Below are 19,845 nucleotides of genomic sequence, written 5' to 3'. Positions count from 1 at the left end.
CTGTCCAGTCTCTTCTTAAAAACCCCTAGTGATGAAACGCCCACGGTTTCTGAAGGCAAGCTGTTCCGCTGGTTAATTGTCAAATGTTTCCTTAATGTCGTTTTCAAATAAATTAGAAAACTTAAGGCAAAGGTGCAATGAAAACATAGAGATATATTTTGCGGAAGTGCTGCTAGGTCTCCTTTTCACGCTTCTCTTTGACGTGGATAAATAGGAAGCACGCATCGCAGCCAGAAATAATCGATCTTGTCGCGCGAGCTGAAAAAGGCGGCGCGGTTCTGGCGTAAGTTCCATAGCTCGGCTCTCTACAAAGCAGCAGGAGCAGCAGCGCACCACCGAGGGTCTCCTGCGCGGTGATGGCGGCCAATCAACCGCCTCCTCCCAAGCCGTGGGAAAACCGACGCCTGTAAGTTTGGTGGTGGTTGCGGGTGCAAGGCGGGCGAGGAAGGAGCCTAGAAGAAGAAAGGGCTGTTCCACCTCAGAACTTAATTGTTACTATTTAAACGGGACCATCCGCGGAAAGGGTGGAGGGGAGGTTTTTTTAGTGGGGGAAAAGAAAGGTGCTCTGCGCAATCTTAAGCGCTTTCGTTCAAAGCTACAAGTTGTGGTGGTCGTTGAAAAAATAAATTTCGGAGAACTCCTTCCCCCCATCTCTAAATCTCCGCCCCGGATTCGCTCGGTTATCGAGCTAGGTGAGGGTGCAAAAGAGGGACAACTGTCTTACTCCGTCTTCTAGGACGGACAATAAATGGAAGCCTAGCAGACTGGAGAAGGAATTGTCTATCTACACCACCACCACCACCACCCTCTCAAATTTTATTACTGTACTTTGTATTTCACACAAATTGTCCTCCAGATCAAGGGAAATATAGTTTTTCCCCATAAATTCATGTGTTCCTCTTTTCTCCCTCAATTGAGTTTATTTCTAAGGATTTTTTTTTTTTGCCTCGTTGTAAATGCTTGTTTTCTTTCTGTGTTTCCACCTTGGAATTTGTCAGCTTCGTATGCTTGTCAGGATTGTGTTGAGTGTATATCTGAACGAATGCTGAGTTGTGTGAGTTAAATTTTGTGCAGTTAAGTTTTCTGACTTCTGGGTATTTTAAATTTTGCTCTGAAAACTTAATTTTAATTTAAAATGGTTTTCCTAGTGGGATTGTTCCTACTTAAAGGGCAACAGCTTGTTGATTGCATACTGTGCTAGTTTACATCTATTAGGACATACTTGCTTTCCTTCCACTTCTCCCTTCTTTTCCATTAAACAGGTGTGGTAGAACAGTTCTTATTGCTTCCTACCCATGTTCTCTACATAATTAAGATTGCATAATATACCTGCATAAGTGGCATTTCTTTCCAGACTCTAATATGGGAGACAACTAAGTTTTGTCAGTCTTAAAATTTATATCAGTGTGTAGAATTTTGTTGTAAAGATACTGTGCAGAGGTTACATATATTTGAATAGCTTATGCTTTACTGTACTCCAATTTTAAGACAATTATGAATATTTTTGATTGTTATACAATGAATGTTTTATTAATTGTAAACACATGATTGTGGCAGTCTAAAATTATATAAATGCACAATTTTCCTTTATTCATTTCATAATGTAGACAGTACCTTGTCTAAGGACTGTTCTGTGAAGGAATGAATTGTTGCAGATTTTTAATTTCATTCATATATATATATAGGAATAGAACCTATTCAAATTGGTTCACCCACAACCATATTCTCATTTAGTTAAGGAGCTGAAATTTATATACAATGTTTTGCCCAAAAGAAACCCAGTCACTCCTTGGATGCCCTCAGTCTTAAACATATATTTGAGTCCAGCTACAATCAGATGTTCCCTTCTGGTGTTTTCTCTTTTTAAAAAATAACTTTGATTTTTGGGACAGTTTAGAAGTGCCAACCTGGTTTTCTTTTTTGTTTCAGATACATTTTGTAATATATAAGGGTAGAAATGAAAAGTCAGTTGTGCAATTAATCTTTGATCTCAACCTGCAACTCTGCTCAACTTGAAATTCCTTTGTTATGTAAAATCATTTTAAAAATCAGTTCTTATTTATTTGAAAGTATTACTGGGACTAAAGTATCAGTGGAACTAATTTTAAAATAAAATGAACAATCTATTTCTGATACTTTAAAGCAGCAGTGCAAAATTTTCATGGGCCAAAGATCATATTGGTATTTCAGTTCTATGTTGGTATATTTCAAAAAGTAAATGAAACCAGAACAAAATTTATAAATTAATACATTATGACTTATATTTAATCCATTCTTTTTACTTTTAAAACAAATTCAGGTTCATTCTTATCTTTAATTTGTTTGTTTTAATTGTTTCTTATGCCTCATGTGAGAGTAAAAGCCAGATAAAGGAGTAGCAGAAAGAAGCACTTGTCATTAATTGGTATTCTTCTCTTCTCCTATTCTGTACACCAGTGGCAGGAAGGAAAGTTCCCCTTAAGGTGAACTTAAAGCAAATTCCTGCAAGCATCCTTTCAGTTAATTAATCTTAATGGAACAAAAATACAACTTGTGCATCCTTTTTTCGTCCTGTCTCCTAGTGGAGAGAGTACATGAGGGAGAAACCGACATAGTTTATCCCACATTGCATTCTACCAGCAATCATGATTATTTCAGTATACCTAAAGATTGCCTCACATCTTTTCTCTGCAAAAATAAATAGAAAAGGGGCAATCATTGAATTAATTAGTGATAATATCCTTAATTAATGACAAGAGTTTCTTTGCAAATACCAGGAAAGACTAAAGTAGGAGAGAGAGAACAACAGAAGCTTCTTAAAGAGAATCAGCCAGGCCTTAGTGCTCATTATATTCAAGATGAGACAACACAGGCACAGCCTGCTGTCCCCAAAAATCCAGGACTTACAAGAAGATTCAATAGCAGTCAGCACACTTACTGTCATTCTGTTATTTTTAGCCTATTTCTCCAACCTAACAATATTTTGGATTTGGATTTCTATCTTTTAAGACGTTGGTCTTCCCACACAATTTGAAGATCCTCAACTTAAGGATATATAACAATGTACAGTATAAATTTAATAAAGGCATAAAACTTCTGCAAATCATGAATGAAAAATTTGAAAATTGAAAAATTTAAGGCTGAGCATTTATAGTATCTAATTTTACACCCTCCCAACTTAATGCCAAACTAGTGTCTGATGAGTCATTCTCTGAGTATAAAATGTATCTACTATAATGCCATTCATCCCACACTTAACTAGCCTGCAAATTAACATGACCTACATTACATCGTAATTTTTTCAAAATAAAGGTATATTATTCATATAGCATTTCCACAATCTGTTAAAAGAAGACTACCTGATCAAAAGAATGAGGTGAAATTTGTTCTTGACAAATCAGTGCTAACTAACTAACTAGTTCTCAAAATTTATCTCTTTATAATTTTCTGCATTTAATCTTGTCCTGGAGTTCTACACTCATTCATGACCATTGAATCCCTTGATCCATGTCAAGTGTCAGTCTTACTCCTTCACAATTTCCTGCTAAAGACATAATTTATATTGGAAAAAGTATGAGTCAATATTTGTTTGCTTATTAAACATTTATATGGCACCCAACTCATACAGTTATCTCCAGGTATCTTACAAAATTAAAAATCATGTACAGAAATCCACAAATAGAAGTTAAATGTGTTTTCTTTGTTAACTTAACATTTTTCTTTGTTCACTGAATGGCTTGTATACTGATTCTTTTTTTTCCTTTTAATATCACTATGTCCAAATAAGCTCTTTGTGATATCATTAGCCTCCTTTGTTAATCTTAAACAAACTTTCACTAAGAGTTTTAGGATACTTGTCTGTATTCTTTTTGTGTATCAGGGCCTCACTTCTACTTCCTCAATGTTTTGATATTCCATTAACCTTTTCCTGCAATGGAGTGATACTTGCAATTGCTCTTTATTAATGTTGTGAAGTCCAAGAAAATGTTATACCCAGTTGTAATTTCCAGTATTACATCATCATTGCTTATAACATTGTTGCTATTTCCATGTCTTCAACTAAGTTTTCTCTATTCATAATAATTAAGTCATGATATTTATGTGTCTTACTCCATCCTTTGAAGGAGAAAGTTGTCTGTAAGACAAGTCAATAATTTTCTGGTTGTTCTTAGTAGAGATTGTCCCCCAACATGCATTGAATTAATTGAAGTTTTTCATCACTACAGCTTCATATGTCACTGAAAGATCCTCACTTTGCTTTTGGAGGGCATAATTGACATCTTTTTGGTTGGGAGGATGAAAGCTGACACCAAAAACAATATTGCTTTCGAGGACTTCAGGCTGACATCATGACGAGACCAGAAGCAGTGAACGGAGGTCTCCGTTCCTGTGCTGGCTTCTTGCCGTTTGTGGGCTCTGATTGGAGCTGAAAGCCCCCTTGGAGTGGCGGCGAAGCTGACAGGCGCCCAGTGAGGTTCCAGAGGAGTATGCAGCTCCCCTGTAGAAACCCTGAGCTTGCTCTTTACGCCACAGTGGAGAGAAGAGCAGGCCAAGATGGCCGCTACAAAGTTGGGACAGCCGAGGAACATCTAAGCGCAGCGCTGGCGTGGAGATTGGGAACGGTGTTTGGAAAAAGGTGAGAAGAATTTATTTTATTTGTACTTACCCCAAAAGACTATAACAGAGAAGAATAAAGAATTGTGTTAGCGGCGGATGGAAGATAGAAGAATTTGGGAATATAAAGAGTTGTTTTTTTAAAAAAAAAACTAAAATTTGAAAAGGAATTAATCTGGAAGAACATTAATTTGGAATTGGCGATCGGGCAGGATTTGGCATTGAAATGCAATCTGAATGCTGGAAATAATTGTTCTAAAGAGAAATATTTGATTTTTAAAATTGGTGAAGCTGAATAAAGAAACGGAAAAAGAGTGGCAGTAAAACTGAACTAAAAGCACCACCTGTTGATGAAAGAAAAATCCTGTAGATCCCTTCAAACTAATGATTTCATTAAAAAAAGAAATTAAAAAAGGAATAAAAGAAAGACATTGTAATAAGACCTCGGTAGATGAAATATATCATAAACAAAAAGTAAGGATACAGGAGGGTTCCACCCCTGGAACTGTTGGTGACTTGGACTGATTAACATTGGGATATAAAGATGAGGACATTCACACAAAAAGGAGACACCGGTTCAAATAAAATACAATTTACTGGATACTGGACAATTGGAGCAATAAGCAATATAACGATGAGTGTTATATGTAAAGAAATAAAGATGGATATTTGAGCCATGAATGAGATGTGGGATGGAATTTGGATTTATGCACTAAAATACAGAATATAGAGGAAGATTAAGAAATGGTGATGGTAGCAGAAGAAGGAGAAGAAGAAGAAGGAGAAAGAACAAAGAAGGGGGAGAAGCCGGAAGAAAGAGGAACCAGTGAAATGGAACAAAAGGAACAACAAATAATACAAAAGAAGAAAAAAGAAGTTGAACAAATTAATGATAGATATAATAAGGGGGATATTGAGATTGGAATGCTGATAAATGAAATGGTTAGGGAAATATAAAGAGGAGCTCAAAAGAAGGTGGGGGCAAATTTTGAGAAATGGGAGAGAAAATACAAGAAAATGATGATAAATGGAGGAAGAATTAAGGGGAAAAGCCAAAAGATAATAGTAAATGACCAACAAGCAAAGAAATGATGAATTAATATAAAAGAAAGACTTAGAGATAATGGTTGGAAATGGAAAGGAGGGAGATTCCACATGAAGAGTTATATTTGTAGTAAATATAAATATAATAGATTTTGAGGAGTTGGGATTAAGAATTAGAACAAGAAGAAATAATCTTAATGTAATACTGATGAAAACAAGAATTTATAATAGATTAATCAAGTAAGATAGAAAAGTTTATGTAAGATATAAGTGATAAATAGTTAAGATATGAAAAGAAATGTTATGTGGAGCCTGACAGAATAGATTTAACCATATGGTAGGATAATATTTTTAATGAATTATATATGTTATTATTCATATATATAAGGTAATGAAGTAATAATAGCAATAGCAATAGCGTTTAGTCTTATATACCACTTTATAGTGCTTTACAACCCTCTCAAAGTGGTTTACAGAGTCAGCCTATTGCCCCCAACAATCTGGGTCCTCATTTTACCCACCTCGGAAGGATGGAAGGCAGTCAACCTTGAGCCTGGTTTGAATTTATTGGCTAAGAGAAAATACACTTGTGTAAAAATGAGATGTTAGAGGGAAGGGAATATTTAGAAAAAAAATATAATCAACTGTGGCAAATGTAATATTGTAGGAACATAATAGGGGACAATATAAATTAAGATGGAATTTTTGAATGCTTCAAGAATGGTATGAAATTGTAAACATTGAGCATACTAATACATGATTAAGGAAATTAGAGATTGATTAATATATTTGTAATGAATTAAATATCCTGTTATCCATTGGTAGAAGGTAATGAGATATATTGTTATAGATTTGAAGCGATAACTGTAAGATGAAATTTTGAATGATTAATGAAATGATATGAATGAATTAAGTTGTAAACGTAGAATATATGATTAAGGAAGATAGAGAATGAATAAAAATAAAGAGGCTGACACAAAGTAATTTATGAGAATATAAAGATGAAAAATGACAATAGATAATGAAGTGATGTTGGAAAGTTGTATTTGTGACTATGGATATGATTGATTCAAAATGTAAAAAATCTAGAACCACACTGTTCTCGCAAAGTTGTATTTAAATAATTAAAAAATAAACTTTTGGGGGGGAAAAACAATATTGCTTTCATTTGTTCTACTGCCAATTGTAACCCAGAATTTCTCTTTAGCATCGCCTAGTTCATTAATTTGGATCTTGAGAGAGAAAATGTATTTTAACATATGTGTAATTTATCCTGCCATCTTTAATGCTTCTGAAACAATTTGCTATTCAATGGTGGTCACTGAGAGAAAAGAACCAAGACAGTGTGCTAATATTCTGCTTTTAAGATTTTTCAAAATTTAGTAGATTTGTATGGCTCTCCATCTCATATAAATTTGACTCTTGTTAGTTAACACGATAAAAATATATCATAAAAAATTGCAAGAGATAACACAAAGACAAAAAGAAAATGCCCACTGAAGATAAATCAGTGGGTAGCAATGTCATACAAATCATGAGTCCAATCATCTCCCAACACCTCTGTGAAAAGTGAATTCTTAGGGGTTTTGCAGAAAGCCAACAGGGTTAAAACACATGTAATCTTGGGAGGAATGAGGTTCCAAAGTTTTCCTCATAGAAATTGGGTTGCAGTGAATGAACAGAATATGTTTATTTTATTTTCTTATGTTTATTTTTAAAAAGTCTGATCTTATAAATGGGTCATGGTTTTTATTTTGCATATTTCTATGCTTATCTAGAAATGTGAACATCTAATTGCCTGTGGGGATAATTCTGCACAGCAGGTTTAAACTACTTATCTCTCTTCCTATAAAGCTGCAAATGAAGCAGCCTAAGAAATCACTACCCAGATTTCTAGCTTTGGAAATGATGCTTGCCGGATTTCTCTCTGATGGTGATTACCATGGCCCCTATTTCTTTACACTTCCTGCTATGCTAGAAAAACAAGGGTTAGTTACTTTCATTTCTGTGAGCAGGTGAATATGTATGGTTTCCATATGTATGAGCAAACAATATATAGTGATCACAGAACAGGGGTGTCAAATTCGATTTCATTGAGGGCCACACCAGGGTTGTGTTTGACCTTGGGGGTCTAGGTTGGGCATGGCCAGGATGGGGGTGGCCAGCTCAACGTCACCCCTGTTGTGGGCGCATGTGGTGGCCCAAACACTCTGACAGTGAAAACAGGCTCCCAACCTCTGCGATAGCCTCCTGCAATCCTCTGCCAGTGAAAACGGAGCTTGGGAGGGCCTCCTGTGGTCCTTGCATGCTCCATTTTTGGCTGTGATAGCTTCCTGCAACCCTTCCAAGCTCCATTTTCACTGGCAGAGGCACCGCAGGCCAGTCTTTCACTGTTTCCAGGGCAGCCCCGCGGGCCAGATCTAAGCATCCTGCGGGCCGAATCTGACCCTCGAGCCTTGAGTTTGACACTCCTGTCATAGAATCATAGCAATATACTTGAAAAAGATCTTAGAAGAGGTCATCTGATCCAATCCTTTCCTTTCTCCCAACACTTTGCTTTGCAAGGCTTCTTAGGAGAGATTCAATAAATAAAAATGTTGCTGGTTCTAGAGGAAGTGGGAGGCACATTCACACTTGGAGAAAAGTAGGAGCAATTCATTCCATGCCAATGGTCAGAGTAGTTGTGGGCTTAACAGATAACAGATAATCAGAATTGGAAGGGACCTTGTAGGTCATCTAGTCCAACCCCCCACCCAAGTGGGAGACCCTACACCATTTCTGACAAATGGCAGTCCAATCTCTTCTTGAAAGTCTCAAGTGATGATGCTCCCAACAACTTCCGAGGGCAAGCTGTTCCACTGGTTGATTGTTCTCACTGTTAGAAAATTTCTCCTTATTTCCAGGTTAAATCTCTCCTTGTTCAGTTTCCATCCATTATTCCTTGTCTGGCCTACAGGCACTTTAGAAAATAGCTTGACACCCTCCTCTCTATCGCAGCCCTTCAAATATTGGAAGACCTCTATCATGTCTCACCTGGTCTTTCCCTTCACTAGACTAGCCATGCCCAGTTCCTGTAATCGTTCTTCATATGTTTTAGTCTCCAATCCCCTAATCATCCTGGTTGCTCTTCTCTGTACTTTTTCTAGAGTCTCAACATCTTTTTTATAATGTGGTGACCAAAACTGGATGCAGTACTCCAGGTGTGGTCTTACTGAGGCTTTATAGAGTGGTATTAGTACCTCCCTTGATCTTGATTGTATCCCTCTGTTAATACAATTTAGGATTGCATTAGCTTTTTTGGCTGCTGCTGCACACTGCTGGCTCATATTTAGCTGGTTGTCCACTAAGACTCCAAGATCCCTCTCACAGTTACTGCTATTGAGCCTGGTTTTACCCAGTCTATATGTGTCCTTTTGGTTTTTCTTGCCTAAGGGTAGGACTTTTCTTTTGTCTACATTGGATTTCATTTTGTTAGATACGGCCCAGTGTTCTAGTCTGTCAAGTTCCATCTGGATCTTGAGCCTATCTTCTTGGGTGTTAGCTATTCCTGCCAGCTTAGTATCATCTGCAAATTTGGTAAGTTCCCCTTCTATTCCCTCTTCTAAGTTGTTAATATTGAAGCGTACTGGGCCTAAGACAGAACCTTGTGGCACCCCACTGCTTACTTCCCTCTATGTAGACTTAAACCCATTAAGGACTACTCGTTGAATACAGTTTGTCAACCAGTTGCGAGTCCATCTGGTGGTGGTACTATCTATTCCAATTTTTTCTAGCTTACCAAGAAATAGGTTGTGGTTTACTCTGTCGAATGCCTTGCTGAAATCTAAATATATTATGTCCACAGTATTTCACTGGTTGTCCAATTTAGCCACTATGTTGAAGAATGAGTTTAACTTTTATTCCTGGTCTTTTACAGTTACATTTTTGATGGGTTGAGCTATAGTTTCTTTTACGTGAAGACCGATGCAAAGAATGAGTTAAGCAATTCTGCTTTCTCTCTGTTGCCTGATACTTCCTTGCCATCTTCTCTTTTTAGTGGACCAACTGTTTCCTTGATTTTTTTTCCTGTTATTTATATGTTGGAAGAAACTTTTTTTGTTATCTTTTACTTTTATTGCAAGTTTTTGTTCGTTCTGAGCCTTTGCTTTCCTGACTTCGTCTTTGCAGATTCTGGCTATCTGCTGATATTCTGCCTTAGTTGTATGTTCGTTCCTCTTTCCATTTTTTTGTACTTGTCCTTTTTTTCTTTCAATTTGCCAGAGAGATCTTTGTGCAACCATGCTGGTTTCTTCTTGGATTTCTTGTTTTTCTTTTTCAGTGGTATTGTGCTGGTCTGGGCTTCTATGATCGTACTTTTCAGAGTTTCCCAAGATTCTTGAGTTGTTTTCCCCTTTAGGATTTTCATCCATGGAATCTTTCCCAAATTCTCTCTGAGTTTATTAAAATCAGCTCTTTTAAAATCCAGGACTCCGGTGTCGTTATATTATATTGCTTGTGTTTGTGTTATGTTGAATTCTAGTATGACATGGTCACTCTCATCCAAGGTTCCTGCAGTTTCAACTCCCTCTATCACTTCTTCTCTGTTTGTAAGAATTCAACATCTATTTTTTCTGCTTGATTGGGTGGCCTATAATATACAACTATGGCCATGTCACTCTTTTTTTCTTTTATATTGACCCATATGCATTCTACATGGTGTTCATCTTTGTTTCATGCATTTCTGTAGCAATATAGTGGTCCTTTACATACAGTGCAACTCCACCTCTTTTATGGGGTCTGGTTTTTTTGAACAGTTTGTATCCTTCTACCAGTATGTTCCAATCATGGGTTTTATCCCACCAAGCTTCTGTTATTCCAACTTTATCATATCTGCCTTCATGCTTGCTTGCTTGTTTCTTTGCTGACTGTCCCATAAAAATGCATTCCTTCATACAGACACCTATGATTTTCCACCTCCTACCCTTTCTCATTTTTGCAACCTTCCTTTTCCCTCTACTAGCCTTCATCACCATCCTGTCATTCTGTCATTTCCTTGTTTTTAGATTATTTTCATAGAACCAATTTAGAAGGAAAACAAGGCCCACTGTTTTACTACTACCCCAGTATACTGATTCAAAGCAACTGACTAAGAACAAAAAGGAAAATTCATTGATTCAATAATGGAGTCAGTTAAAAAAGAAAAGCCCCCTCTTTCACCAGCACAAGGACATGTGACAGTTAACCAGAGGAGAGGGGAGCCTGCCATGGTACATATTTGCCAATTGGAGCAGAGATGCCACCTTGAAATGAGGTACAATAGTCACAATACGTAGCACTGCCTGCCTGTGCTAGTGGAGATCGAACAAAACGCCTGTTGGCATGGAGTAATGAAATATGAGTGGCAATTGGCTGCAGTGTTAGATTGAAAATGCCTATTCGTGTTGTTTGGAATTGTTAAATAGTTTCTGCTTATGCTAAAGACATGACAATGCTTATATTTCATAGCCTCCGTCTCCTCCTGCCTTCCTTTATTTTGTCTTTTTCTCTCTGTTTTACATCTGCAGAAAAACTGCTTAATATTTGAACTTGAAATCATCAGTGTTTCTATTGAGTGCATCTGAAAATCTTTGTAAAAGTAATTTTAAATCCTCTAACTGGATAGGAGCAATTAAAAATGGTATGAGGCATAGTTAGCATGAATTTATAAACATACAGAGTTAGATTTGAATTATGTTTACTTTTAAGAATTATCCTACGTATTAACAGAAGACTTCTGAATTTTAGATCTGCTGATGTAGGAGTCAGTCAAGTGACTAGACCTGGACAGCCCACACTCACTCGTATTCCACCTCCTATTCTGCCAAGGCCTTCACAACAGACTGGGAGCACTGCTCTGAGCACCTTCAGACCTGCATACGGCAGCTCTTTTTCTTCAGGCTATGGCACATATGGGAATTCTTTTTATGGAAATTACAGCCCATATAATTATGGATATGGTGGCTTGGGATACAGTCGTTTTCGAATGGATGATATTCCCACCAGTCGATTTGTTCAGCAAGCTGAGGAAAGCAGCCGGGGTGCATTTCAGTCCATTGAAAGCATAGTCCATGCCTTTGCCTCTGTTAGCATGATGATGGATGCTACATTTTCAGCTGTCTATAACAGTTTCCGAGCTGTATTGGATGTTGCCAATCACTTTTCCAGGCTCAAAATACATTTTACCAAGGTGTTTTCAGCCTTTGCATTAGTCAGAACTATAAGATATTTCTACAGATGGCTGCAGAGATTACTGGGTATGAGAAGGAGCTCAGAGAATGATGATTTGTGGGCAGAAAGCAAAGGAACTGTGGCCTGCATTCGTCCAGAAGATAAGGCAGCTAACTCTGCAAAATCCTGGCCCATCTTCCTATTCTTTGCTGTGGTTTTAGGCGGTCCCTACCTTATATGGAAGCTACTATCCACCTACAGTGATGATGAAACAGGTAAAGAAGATGTCGATTTGGTTTGAAATAGAAGCATTGTCTTCTGTCCTCTCCTATTTAAGCTGTGGAACATTAAGAATGAGCAGGGTTTGCAAACTGCTTCAAATCTTGTTTAAATTAGAAAACTGAATCAGTATGAAGACAGCTTTTAATGAGAAGTATAATTATTTTAATTTTATTTATTTACATTTTACATTTCTAAACCACCCATCTCCCTCAAAGAGGGGTTCTAGGTGGTGTGTGTGTCTGTGTGTATAATACATATATATATATATATATATGTTTTCTTAAGTTTTGTATGTATGAATTCATATGTATGAATACCATACATACATCAGCCTTAATCATTCATCTCCCTCATAGAGGGGCTCGGTTTAATTTAACATTTAATATTTTTACAAAATTTTTACAAATTAAAAAATTAAAATGTTAGAGTTAAAATTTTAGAATTTACAGTTTTTAAAGTTAGAAATGTTTTTAAGGATGCAAGAATAATTAAACACTATTAAAAATTATCTCTGTGTGTGTATAGGTGTACACACACAACTTTTTTTAATAGGGTTTAATTCTTGAATATATATGCATACACATATACATATATACAACAGTTCATACTCATGACCATTTTTCCCACTTATGACTGTTGCTGCATCCCATGTTCACATGATCAAAATTTAAACGTTTGGCAACTTAATCTCATGATGGTTCCAATGTCCCGGGGGTTGTGTGATCGATCCCCTTTTGCAACCTTCTGACAAGCAAAGTCAATGGGGAACCCAAATTCACTTAACAACCAGTTATTAACTTAACAATTGCAATGATTCAGTTAACTGTGGCAAGATAAATTGTAAAATGGGGCAAAACTCACTTAACCAGATAAATTTTGGGCCCAATTATGGTCATAAGTTGAGGGCTACCTCTGTGAATGTGTGTGTATGTGTGTGTAGGAACCAATTCATGCATTTATGAATAGTTAGTAGAATCTTGATGTCATGGAAGAAAGAACATAGGTAAAAGAGATTCAGTCATTGTGAATTACCTCAATAATTGCTGGGATATGTGGTTTCTTGATTTATTAAAATAATTATTTACAGCTTCACAGTTTAGGAATCACAAAGCATTTTAAAGAAGCTATCAAATCAAGTAAAATACAAACTGGGAGGGATTAAAAACATTTCCCCAAATAACAGAAAATGACCGGGAAAGGCCAAAATAAATTAATTTTTAAAAATTTATTTGTAGGACCTGGCCTAATATAGTGTATAACTATGAATAACCCAGACCTCAAGTGGTTTTTTTTTTTTTGCCTTCTGCAAAAGTTTTTCAGAAGTCAAATTGATTGCTGTAAATGTAGCTGCTTCCAAGATTTAAAAATAGGTGAACAAGATCAGGAATACTGAAGATCTGAACTATTTTAATAGATTTGTATAGATTTTGCAAGAAATTAAAAATATACTAAGTTTCATAGGCATAACTCCATGCATATTAAACTTTAATCTGTTTATTTATTTAATCTACATTCGGTTTTTCACAGAGGAATTTGAAGCCAGATTTCTATATTACTTGTTTGGACAACTTTGGGGAAAAAATGGAGTTTTGTTTTCTTTTAATATATATACTGTCAACATTAGCCAGGCATTGTGCAAATTTTACATTTCTAACTTTGTTCTATAAAACAGTTTCCAGTGACTGGGCCAGTGGAGAGGATGATCATGTTGTTGGGAGAGCAGAATATGACTTCAATGCTATTTCAGAAGAAGAAATTTCTTTCCGTGCAGGTGAAATGTTAAAATTGGCACCCAAAGGTGAGATAAATTTGTTTTAAAATTGTCCAACATTCTCAAATTTCTGAGCAGTGTATAGAAATGAAAACAGAAAAGATATTTATTTTGTGGGTCAATTGAACGGTTAATAAGAAATCAGAAGGAAACTTTATTTGATCTCATAGATGCAGAGGCACCTCCTTGCAAATATTCATCGATAAAGAAGGTCTTTGTTCACATATTTTCATAGAAATTTCTGGATTTGCACTATTAAGATTTGTTGACTGACTTAGCCAGTATATTGGAGGCTTGAAGTTATACAGGTAGTCCTTGATTTATGACCAGTAACTTAGCAACCATTCAAAATTATAGTGGACTTCCTCAGAACTATTTAAGACCCTGTTTCAAAGTTATGATGAGTGGGTGATGGCCATACGGTCATATTTTTGGCATTTGGATTTTCAGCAAAAACACTCATAAGGTACATTGGGTTTGCTTAATAATTGTCATGTGGCATAAAAGTAAAATTGAGTGCAGTCAACTGGTAACCCACAATTTATGGCTGTAATTCCAGTCTTAATTATGCTCATAAATTGAGGATTAGCTGTATATATTTGGGCCTCTCATTAATTTCCTAAGATCTCTTCCAGTCCACTCATTCTGTGCTCCTTCAATTACAACCCACAGTTCTACGAGTTTATATTATTCTTATATTAATATTTGATTGCCATCCAGCTTTATTTAGAACTAAATCCCATATTTTCAGTGGAATATTCACAGATAAACTTGTCTAAAAGGGTAGCTAAGGATGCCTTCGCATTTATTTTATTTTATTTTATTTGTTTGTTACCTTATCTCACCATGAGGTACTTCTGGGTGGCTTACAATGTTCACGTTAAGCAGTTTAATATCAGTTTATTTGTTATTGTATACTTATATAGTGGCCCATCTTGCAACTCTGGCCAACTAACACAACATTAAAAACTAACAGAATGAAAGAATAAATAATAACAAAACAAATGACACCTGAGAGATATCCATGTCCTTAGCAATTTATGAAATGTTAGCAAGATCAGAGCCAAATGATTTTTAAGGAGTATGATATTCCAAAGAACAGGCTGCAATATAGAAGACTGAAGACCCACAGCCTGGTCCCTCCCAGATAGTACTACTTAATGGATGGATCCCAGCGAGCTCCCCCCGCCCCAGCTATCCCCCACACCAGGTCTGTTGAGTCAGGCAGAAACAGTAGTTGAGAAAATGTGGTCCTGCAAATAACCATGAAAGATTTTATAAGCAGTAATCATTACCTATGAATAGATAAAGAGGCTTACTCTTGTGTAAGAGGCTTGGTTTGTGTAACAAGTGAGATTAGGTTAAAATATTGTTGGGTAATTAAAGATTTAATGTTGCTGTGAACTCAGAACTCTGCTTTTTTTAATTTGGCTGTGGGGTTGAGCATGTTGTGTGAAGCTAGCCATAGCATGTAACCTCAAGATGATACAAGCTGATGTGATACAAGATGATATAATCCAGGAGTCACGTCATTCTTTAAGCTCTATGAAATATCCATTCGGTATTGTGTAAATTCAGTCATAATTCACCAAGGGAGAGAAACCTGGAAGATAGAAGTACTATGGATGAACAGGACAGGAAACTGGGAATAAGTTCAGCTTTGCACTGCCCTCCAAAGAACAAGTTTATTGGTAGTACACCTTGATCTTCTGCTGTTGGATTTGTAGATGGCAAAAGTGGCAAGTCATAGTTCCATGCAGTTGTGCCTGGTAGACATGATTTACCAGCTATAGTCTCTATAGTCGGTTGACTGTTGTTCACCTTGATTATATCCCATTTTGACTTTGACAACATACAGGTAACCCTCGACGTATGACCACAGTTGAGCCCAACATTTATGTTGTTAAGTGAAACATTTTGTGACCTTTCTTGCCACAGATGTTAAGTGAATCACTGACATTGTTAAGTTAGGAGCATGGTTGTTAAGTGAATCTAGCTTCCTATTGACTTTGCTTGTCAGAAGATCACAGAAGAGGATCACATGACCTTGGGATACTGCAATGGTCATAAGTATGAATCGGTTCCCAAGCATCTGAATTTTGATTATGTGACCATGGGAATGCTCCAATGGTCATAAATGTGAAAAATGGTCACAAGTCACTTTTTTCAATCTCATTGTAACTTTGAACAGTCACTAAATGAATTGATGTAAGGACTATCTGTACTACCCTTGAAATGTGTTCAAAAATGATAATCTGTGTTAAATATGATAACTGGTATAAGTTACAGGGATTCTTGTAAGTTGCAGTGCTCTGGAAGTTCTGCACAGATCGCCAGTTTCTATGCTAACCCTTTAAAATGGGTTGGGGTTTGACTATCTAAAGGACCTTTACTCATAATAGAAATTAGGTTGTTGAGATATGTGAGTCCCTTTAAAAAATGTCTTGACTGTCCTATAATTTTGTTTAAACATTAATTTTGGCTAATTTAACTATTGCTAACCATAAACATTCTAAATATTTCTTCAAATAGGTTTTCATTGTAATTTGAAAAGCTTAGGAGAATTATATAAATCTAATTTAACCATCTTAAGTTCTCTAATACACTTTTTTTAGTTCACTGTCATTACATAAGAATTTTCTGGTAATAGCATGTTTTTTTTTTCTTATCAGAACGACAACCCAAGATACGTGGTTGGCTTTTAGCTAGCCGTGATGGTCAAACAACAGGACTCATACCAGCTAATTATGTCCGAGTACTTGGTAAAAGAAAAGGGAAAAAAACCTTAGAGATAGAGAAGATTGCAGAGCATCAATCCTCAATTAACAATACCTCTCTGGGTCAAGAAAGCACATCTGCTTGTTCTTTGGAGGAGCAAGAGGCTGCTTTTGAGTCTGTTTTTGTGGAAACAAACAAAACTCCTGTCAGATCAAACTCTCCTCCTCTTAGTGGAAGTAAAGAAGATTTTTGATGCTTGAAGATTTATGGCTACTGGACTGCATTCACCAATAATACTTTAGGGTAGACATTCAGTAGTAAGCAGCAAAATATAGTTATTGACAGTATCCAGGTACAGTGCTATTCTTATCTGGTAACATCAGTCATAGGGATGTTTGCCATTGGCTGTAAACCCTTTTAGGTTCATTGAACATCAGGCAGTTGGGTAAAATATGCTAAAGTCCATTGTGTGATTGCAAACATTGGTGACTGTAGGGTGAAAATATCATCTGATCTGAAGAAGCTGACATTAAGGCTTCAGATAGCTTTCTATCCTGAAGCCACTTTTGAAGTCTAAAGCAAGGGTCTTCAAACTTGACATCTTTAAGACTTATGGACTTCAACTTCCAGAATTCCTGTGTTAACATGACTGGAGGAGAAATTCTGGGAGATGAAGTCCACAAGTCTTAAAGGTGTCAAGTTTGAAGACCCCTGGTCTAAAGAATCTATTCCATATAGTAGCATTGTGGTGTATTGAGAAAAACTGTTTTCAGAGGTTTTGAGTATACCTTCTGTCTGTCATTTTTGTACATTTTTGTGAGATATAAGGAAAATCTCTGATTCAGGGAGATAGCTAGCAATAGGAAAACTTACAGGGTTGAAATTAATGTCTCCACAAGATAGAAACAAATATTTGTAATATTCTTAAAAAACAAGAAAAAAGTCCATCTAATTGTAGTTCTAGGATGTATACTGATAGATCCAGGGGGTGGGATCCTACTGGCATAACAACCGGTTCGGGGAATGCACGTATGTATGACAAACACGCGCCAAACGCGTGCCAAATGCACACGTGCACAACCAGCTCCGGTGAGCATTTACCTTCTCCAGCTGACAAACGGCACTCAGTTGTGCTGCGCAAAGCAGCTGAGGTAAAAGCATAGGAAAAAGGACAGCCTAGAGCCCAGGCGGGTGGGTGGGCCAAACAGTGAACCGGTTTGGTGTCAGCTGCTCTTCAGAGCTACCGGTTCTATAGAACTGGGCTGAACCAGTAGCATCCCACTCCTGGAAAGATCTCTTTTTATATGCTTCATTATGAAAACTGGGATTTTTTTTAAAAAAATTGCTTTATAACATTGTATTTGAAGCCTGATGTAATCCTCTTAATTTGGATTGGAAGTTACTTGTTATATGTTAAATGTCACTTGTTCTTCCAGATAAACTATGTAACAACTTCCCTTTATCTTTTTACTGAAACATGTTCTATGAAGAATACTTCAGAGGCTCAAGTTCATCATAAATTGGCAATATCTATGTGTTTTAAAGTTAATTACTCCTGTCACATGCAGTCTGAGCCTAATGATTGATAAAAAGGATAAATACATGTTTTTCTGTAGTTGGTTTCTTCACTTGCAAATGCCAACTATGTCATTTCACTTAACATTCTGCTTAGTAAATCTGTAGTAATTTTCTAGTAAGAATATATCTAAATTTTGTGAGGTGCTGCTTACAAAGCCAGATTGATATGAAGATGAAACTTCTGCTCATAAAAATCACATTAAATACTATACTGAGACATGCCATTTGCAATAGCCAGGATAAAAATCTAAGTTTATTCTGAAGAAGCCTTGATAAGTGATAAACTAACTTAAGGGTGAAATGTATTAGATGAAATATATAGATTTCTGAGTTGTGTAGTACTGATAACTTAAAATGTTTTGAACTTACATTGCAACAAAATTATACACTTTTTTTTTCTCTATCTTAGAATAAATTGATTTCCAAATTGAAAGATACAAATAGACATCCTTAATTTTAAATCAAAACTCTTCTATAGATATTTTATTTGCAGTTTTGCTACAAATCTTTTTTTAAGAATTCTAAACTGTTTTGCATCTTCAGGTAAATCACAGCACAAAACAAAGAGCTCAAATGAGAATACCTTACACGGAAATATTTTTTTCACCATAGCGTTTATGCTAAGTCAATTCGTTAAAGGCCTTAAAAATATTTTCTTTGATCCTTTTCATTTAGTGAAGAAGCAATGCAGTAATTTCTAATTAAAATACTTGAATTTATAATTTGATATGATTAGTAGCTGAAAGCCAGAAAAATGTAAAATTAGGATTAGACTGAAGGTAGGTCAGGTCCGGAATAATCATTTGCACTCATTTCTTTATTACTTACACGGTTATAGGTTTTCATGAAACACTGCAATGTAAATTGGTACAACACTTTTCCTCCAAAAATGTACTAGGAAATTTAAATAAAGATGTTGACATGGATCTACTACCTGAAATCAGTTTTTCTTGCCTACTGAAACTAACATCTGGTGGTGAAAAGGGTAGATTCCAGATTGTAACTGACCTTCAAATCAAGGTTTAAAATATTTGATTTTTCTGATACTTTACTATTATAAATGTGTTGAATTCTAATAAAAAGGATTATCCACTTTTAGTAAAACATTGAATAGTCTTGAATTTGATAGGTTTTACTTCTTGGGAAGTTTACTTGAATTTACAATAATCACTGTCATATGTGAATTTACTTTTGTATAGGCAGTTCTTTTAGCCACTGTTCGAAGTTTTGTTGTTGTTGCAGCACCCCTAAGATCACATGATCAGAATCCATGAACTTAGGAATGCAAGGACACTGCAACTACTTCCACCTAGCTATCTCCCACCACCTGGGCCCTTTTGGCTCCCTGCCACCTTGCACTCTACCCCAGCTCACCTTTTCCACCTTCTTGTTTCTGCTGCTGACAAGGCATATCTGGCCTAACTGCTGGGCTGCATGGACCTGGCTTCATGCAGTTTTTAAAAAAAGGCGGGGAGGGGAGTAGGGAGTGCAAAGCAGCTACTCCTTGAGTCGGAGTGCACCTTTTTGCTACAACTTTGGTCTATATGGGGCTGGCTTTGGACTGCAAAAAAAGGGGGGGAGGGGAAGAAAAGTGCAGGGTAGCCCAAAGGGCAGAGATGGGTGAATGGGGGGATGTTGGCAATTCCTTATCTTACTGAGGCTTGGGGATGGGA

The 19,845-nt window shown here is 36.5% G+C and overlaps 1 protein-coding gene across 1 annotated transcript; it reads left to right on the top strand.

The window, feature by feature from the left end:
* The first annotated feature begins 202 nt into the window (after positions 1-202).
* PEX13 (peroxisomal biogenesis factor 13) lies at positions 203-19,102 on the top strand. Its single transcript, XM_026696069.2, has 4 exons — positions 203-406; positions 11,401-12,098; positions 13,778-13,903; positions 16,549-19,102. The coding sequence occupies exons 1-4, from the start codon at positions 357-359 to the stop codon at positions 16,845-16,847; spliced, it is 1,173 nt and encodes a 390-aa protein (XP_026551854.1). The 5' UTR covers positions 203-356; the 3' UTR covers positions 16,848-19,102.
* Positions 19,103-19,845: the final 743 nt, after the last annotated feature.

Source organism: Pseudonaja textilis, chromosome 1 (genome assembly GCF_049901715.1).
Source record: "Pseudonaja textilis isolate UNSWEBS1 chromosome 1, rPseTex1.2, whole genome shotgun sequence".
NCBI classification, from domain to species: domain Eukaryota; kingdom Metazoa; phylum Chordata; class Lepidosauria; order Squamata; family Elapidae; genus Pseudonaja; species Pseudonaja textilis.
This window is presented reverse-complemented; position numbering and strand designations above follow the sequence as displayed.